Source organism: Papaver somniferum, chromosome 2 (assembly GCF_003573695.1).
Source record: "Papaver somniferum cultivar HN1 chromosome 2, ASM357369v1, whole genome shotgun sequence".
Lineage (NCBI taxonomy): Eukaryota > Viridiplantae > Streptophyta > Magnoliopsida > Ranunculales > Papaveraceae > Papaver > Papaver somniferum.
In genome coordinates this window covers 3,238,894-3,245,054 of record NC_039359.1, presented here as the reverse complement: position 1 = coordinate 3,245,054, position 6,161 = coordinate 3,238,894, and the positions used below count along the sequence as shown (strand labels likewise).

General features: G+C 37.6%; 1 protein-coding gene across 1 annotated transcript; it reads left to right on the top strand.

Annotated features, from left to right (window-relative positions):
- Positions 1-1,325: 1,325 nt before the first annotated feature.
- LOC113346681 (polyadenylate-binding protein 2-like) lies at positions 1,326-5,601 on the top strand. The gene is made up of 9 exons (XM_026590164.1): positions 1,326-2,000; positions 2,621-2,739; positions 2,839-3,495; positions 3,592-3,669; positions 3,757-3,846; positions 4,187-4,324; positions 4,457-4,639; positions 4,738-4,944; positions 5,110-5,601. The coding sequence occupies exons 1-9, from the start codon at positions 1,742-1,744 to the stop codon at positions 5,359-5,361; spliced, it is 1,983 nt and encodes a 660-aa protein (XP_026445949.1). The 5' UTR covers positions 1,326-1,741; the 3' UTR covers positions 5,362-5,601.
- Positions 5,602-6,161: the final 560 nt, after the last annotated feature.

The window sequence follows — 6,161 nt, the reverse complement described above, 5'->3', positions numbered from 1 at the left end:
CCCAAAATTAGGTTATCCTTAAAAATTACAGACCAGTATATGAATTCCACAACCATTAATGGGGAAAGTAAAACCAAATCAAAAGAAAATCGAGATTTAAAACAAGATATTAGTAATCATTCGATGAAAGCAAAATTTTTAGAATTAAAAACGATTTTGAAAATGAGTTAACTCATTCATCGCCCGATTTACAGGAAATTAAACTTCCCCTTGTTCTTGAGTATTCCCCCATTAATATTGTTTCTTTCATTCGCTTTATTAAGGCAGCAAGTTGAAGTTGATTGATTTGAGACATATCTATCACGAAAAAAAAATAGCCGCATTTTTTTTTTCTTGAGGAATAATAAAGATATATAGATTTTGGTTCAGGTTTAAGATTTTTCTTATGAGAATATGACTTACCAAACTTATTGTTATTTTGTTGACCCAATCTAAGATATTCCTCAGTATTTATAGGAGATTCGTACAACTGCAATTTAGATAAGTCGAAAATCAAAGACGCCTTCAACCTAGTGTAATTCCCATATACCCTTACTGATTCCAGTATTGCCATTATTTTTATGTGATGAAGAAAATGGTATTGATGATGAATTTGGTTTTGAGGCAAAGAGAGTTTGAAAATGGTACTGAACATTTAGGCAATACATGAGAGAAGACTATAACCAAGAGTACAACTACTAAAGGCCTTGTTGAGACGAGAATATAAAATCGACTTGCACCACCGCTCCCAACAACCACTGAATATCTACTGTTAATACAAAGAAAGTACCACAAATCCAACGATTAGTGACTCATAATAAAAAATAAAATTTAAGAATCACAAACTATAGAAAAACTAATAAAACTGTAATCGAAACTTAACGATTTCTAATCATAAACCAGAACGAAGGAATAACATTCGATTCAAATCATAAGAAAATGAAAATTATAAAGCTTAAAAACACATAAAATAGAAAGAAAAATAGAGAAAACGGTTATGAATCTGTAAAACTCGAATAAAAGAGATACTATCATATTTTTTTTTCTTCAATTTAGCCAATTTTTAAAGCTAAAATAAAAATAAATAAATGATGGTATCATCGAAGGTATATTTCACAAGACTTTCCATTTGAGATTAAGCCTACTTCCCACTCTGATCAAACTACTTTATAATTATAAAAATCGGTTAAGTTTCTCAAAATGAACATGATTCGTTCTAAAAGAAATTGACGGTGGCCGGGACATCGACCAAAAGGGAAAGCAAACAATATATAAACGTAACCGCTTCACAGAGTGAAGTTGCGCGGTGCAGTTCCTGGGCTGCCCTCCCCATATTTTCTACTCCGTCTCTCTGTTACCGTACTCCCTAGTATTTTACAGTTTTTTGACTAGTATTTATCTTCACGTACTCCTCATTCCCCTTCTCCTCTTTCTCTCTCTTCAGTTTTCTTCGTCGTCTTCAACAGATCCTCTCGATTGTCTTCGTTCGGATCTTCGATTATCGACTTAGTTCGTTTTTTTTATCCATAAAACCCTAAAAAAAGAGAAAAAAATATTCTATCAAAAAACCCAAAAAAAGTATCGATTTATCAAAAACCCTATCAATCAATCAGTGTTGTTATCAATTTCTGGTGTGATTCGATCTATCTTTTTAAGGTTTTCGTTTGGAAGAGAGAGAAGCAAAAAGAAAATACAAAAAAAAAAAAAATTGGAAAAAAATCACAAAAATCATAACAAAAAAAAAGAGGTTTTCGTCGATTTGATGGCTCAAGTTCAAGCACAACCTCAACCTCCACTTTCTGGACCGAATGGAGTGGCTAATGCTGCTGCTGCTGGTGGTGGAAATCAGTTTGGGTCAACATCTTTGTATGTTGGTGACCTTGATTTCAGTGTGACGGATTCTCAGGTTTATGATATGTTTAGTCAAATTGGAACAGTCGTATCTGTTAGGGTTTGCAGGGATTTGAGTACTCGAAGATCGTTAGGATACGGCTATGTTAATTATGCATCCCTCCAAGAAGGTTAGTCTTTATTGGTTGTGTATAGATTATGAATTAACATTGCTCTTTTATTAGATGAAGAATTAGGGTTTGGTTGTGCAAAATTTAGGGTTTTGTATACATTATGAGGGGTGTTAACGTTAATAAAAGGTAACCTCGTGATAACCTTTCATTTTGCTGCAACTTGCATTTTCCTTTGGTTCTGTGAAAGAAGCAACTGTCTTGCGTGAATTCGTTGACAGTTGGTTACAGTAATATTCTGTGTAGGTGAGCAAGTTTGTTTTGTTTTAGTCAGATTATGTCCTCAACTGCAGCATGATATAAGTGAAATGGGTGTTGCTGTATGTTTATTATGATTTAAGCAATTTATTAGTAAAATCGCTTAAGATGAATATTTAAGATGGTTAGTTACTTTGGTCTTGCGTTTATGGTACATATACACAGTTAGTATCTAAGTTTTTTTATTGTTCAGAAATGGAAGTTTGGTTAGTATAGAATCACACTCGAGAAATAATGCCTCATCTTTGGTGCATTCATGGTGATGAGTTGACAGCAGCTTCTTCCATTTAAGTCGAGTTCGTTAGCATAGATTTAGTCCAGAAAAAGTGTCCCGATTCTTATGTATGTTGTTATTTTGACAGCTGCAAGGGCATTGGATGTGCTTAACTTCACTCCTCTCAATGGGAAGCCCATTAGGATCATGTATTCTCATCGCGATCCAAGCATCCGTAAGAGTGGGACAGCTAATATATTCATCAAGGTCTTGTATCATACTTAATTTGGTTGCTTTCTTTCTCTCCGTGTGTTACGATGAAGAGGTGTGTATAATATTCTTCTTCATATTGTTTCGTTCCTGCAGAATCTTGACAAGGCTATTGACCACAAAGCACTGCATGATACATTTTCTACATTCGGGAATATTCTCTCTTGCAAGATAGCTACAGATGGTTCTGGCCAGTCAAAGGGATATGGGTTTGTGCAATATGACAAAGAGGAATCTGCCCAGGAAGCCATAGATAAGCTGAATGGGATGCTCTTGAATGATAAACCTGTATTTGTTGGACCATTTCTTCGCAAGCAAGAAAGAGATTCTGCTACTAGCAAGACAAAGTTCAACAACGTCTTTGTGAAAAATCTTGCAGAGTCTACGACCGATGACGAGCTGAAGGAGATCTTTGGTGAATATGGACCCATTACTAGTGCTGTAGTGATGAGGGATGGTGATGGTAAATCCAAATGTTTTGGGTTTGTTAACTTTGAGAACCCTGAGGATGCCGCAAATGCTGTTGATGCTCTTAATGGGCGAAAAGCTGATGACAAAGAGTGGTATGTTGGGAAAGCTCAGAAGAAGTCGGAAAGAGAGGTTGAGCTGAAAGGGCGGTTCGACCAGACTACAAAGGAAACAGTAGATAAGTTTCAAGGGGTTAACTTGTATGTGAAGAATTTGGATGATAGCGTCGATGATGATAAACTGAAGGAGTTGTTCGTAGAATTTGGCACTATTACGTCATGCAAGGTGAAAATCAATGTTCTCCCTTCTACTCAACCACCATTTATTTTTCCATGTGCTTGAGGTTTAACTATCATGTTTGTATGTCTTTTATTATTGTAGGTTATGCGGGACCCTAGTGGCATTAGTAGGGGCTCAGGTTTTGTTGCTTTCTCAACTTCTGAAGAAGCCAATCGAGCAGTAAGTTGATTTCTTGTGACCTTCATATACATAATGGCATGGCTTTTTTGATAGTGTATTTACTCATTGTTTTTGATCTTTTTATAGCTTACTGAGATGAATGGCAAAATGGTTGCTAGCAAGCCACTTTATGTCGCACTTGCGCAACGGAAGGAAGATCGAAGGGCAAGACTACAGGTACATCTTTTTTTCAACTGAATAAACACTGAAATCTCTAACAATTGAACAATTACTTTGACTTTGATTTTTTTTATTTTTGGACATTAAGCCTGAGACTTCCAGATGTTATAATCGTGTTTATTTAATTTTTAGATTATGGGTTCCCGTTTCTGAACTATATGGCAGTCTAACTCTTTGGTTTTTTGAGCTATTATGTTATTTTATTACGTTGATTCCTAGTAGAGTACAACAAATTGTTATATTATGCACTTGGTAATGCTGTTCTGCTTGAAAAAGTAGTTTTGGTTGATTCAGGGCCAATGGATTGTGGTGTTGATTTTCTTTGTGTTGTGTACAGGCACAGTTTTCCCAGATGCGCCCAGTTGCTATGCCACCTAATGTTGCTCCTCGTATGCCGATGTATCCTCCTGGTGGCCCTGGTCTTGGCCAACAAATTTTTTACGGTCAAGGCCCTCCTGCTATGATTCCTCCTCAGGTAAACCCCATATTTTACTCTCTCAATTAAATTTGACAAATCATGCGTTTTTTTTATAACGCAGGATATGTCCATCCTCAATTCTCCGTAAAACTTACGATATGTGCTTTCTCTTCATGTGGAATATGGCAGCCTGGGTATGGGTATCAGCAGCAGCTAGTTCCTGGTATGAGGCCTGGTGGACCACCAATGCCAAATTTCTTTGTGCCTATGGTCCCTCAGGGCCAGCAGGGTCAAAGACAAGGGGGAAGGCGTGCTGGAGCAGGTCCAGTGCAACCAAACCAGCAACCTGTTCCTATGATGCAGCAACAGCAGGTGGGTGCTGCCCTTCTATATCTTTATATGTATTTTTTTAATAAATTGGATGAGTTTGTCATAGCTTCTATGTTTGATATGGCTGTTGGAATTACCAGATGATGCCAAGGGGACGTATGTACCGTTACCCACCTGGTGGTCGTAACATGCCCGAGGTTCCAATGCCAGGGGTTGCTGGGGGTATGCTTTCAGTTCCTTATGATATGAGTGGCATGCCGCTACGTGATGCTTCCATGGCTCAGCCTATCCCTATCGGTGCTTTGGCTTCTGCTCTTGCAAATGCAACACCTGATCATCAAAGAACGGTATGCTCTACGCTACAATAGGTTTATATTATATCTTATGGGCAGAAATGAATGCCTATGGGAAAGACTGAAATGTATTATCAGATTTGAACAATTGTCCTGATACATTTGTAATTGAAAATGGTGAGTTCCAACTTTCTCATCCATTGGTGTACATGTGTGTAGATGCTGGGTGAAAATTTGTATCCCCTGGTGGATCAGCTTGAGCATGAAATGGCAGCCAAGGTGACCGGCATGCTTCTGGAGATGGACCAGACTGAGGTTTTGCACTTGCTCGAGTCTCCGGAAGCCTTAAAAGCAAAAGTTGCAGAAGCGATGGAGGTTTTGAGGAATGTTGCTCAGCAGCAGGCACAACAGCAGACGAGCAATCCTGCTGATCAACTTGCAGCCCTTTCATTGAACGAAACCATCGGTTGATAGAACCCTGTCGGCTTGGTCTGTCCTTGTATTGAGGAGAAACTTTATGGTGATAGCTTTGAACTACTAGTTTTTAGGTTTGTGGTTTTGATACTATTTTAGTTGAGTTGAGTTGCTTTGGTAGTGTGGAAGATAGTGAGTAAAACTTATTGGCCATTTTCTTTTATTGTTTCAGTAATTGTAGTAGGATCTTTGGAGTTCGCTGACATATACTATTATCTATGTTTGGTTTTGCTAGTATGTTCAGACTCGTTAGTGCATGCTTAGTATATTTTTACCACGATAGAGCAACCATTTTGCAGGTTCCTTCTACTATGCGCACCACTTTTCGGTAGTAGTGATGTCTTTCTGTTAGTACTTCGTTTTTGTTGGCAGATATAATGTTAGGGTACCGACCCTAAACTCGTCATAAGTGGTAGAACTCAACTCGAAAATCCTCATAGATGAGGGAACCCATTGACCTATAAACTATCAATTAAGCCCCATCAAACCAATGTGATACCTAATTTACATTTACAAGAAGTCACGTCTTGGTCACTTGTTCAATTTGTATTTGTTGAGAGGCTCTCAAATGGTACCGCTGTTGCTAAGCTATAAAAAGAGCTCAAAGTAGAAAAAGTTTATGTTAACCTTTTTCCCTTTATGTTAACCTTCAGTTAATGAAATTCAGTGAAACTATAGGATCGTTACAAAACCTGTGGTATTGATACTTGTGAAAGAGGTATACATGGTTAGAATTAGGAACATCAGTACAGTTCGATGGCCAAGGGGATTCAGTTTAGTTATTTTCTTAATTCAAT

Bases quoted from the DNA above. Each gene is read 5' to 3' on its own strand.
- LOC113346681 (XM_026590164.1), top strand. From the start codon at position 1,742: ATGGCTCAAGTTCAAGCACAACCTCAACCTCCACTTTCTGGACCGAAT. The intron at 3,496-3,591 runs GTGAAAATCAAT...TTATTATTGTAG, and splicing joins GCACTATTACGTCATGCAAG to GTTATGCGGGACCCTAGTGG. The intron at 3,847-4,186 runs GTACATCTTTTT...TGTTGTGTACAG, and splicing joins ATCGAAGGGCAAGACTACAG to GCACAGTTTTCCCAGATGCG.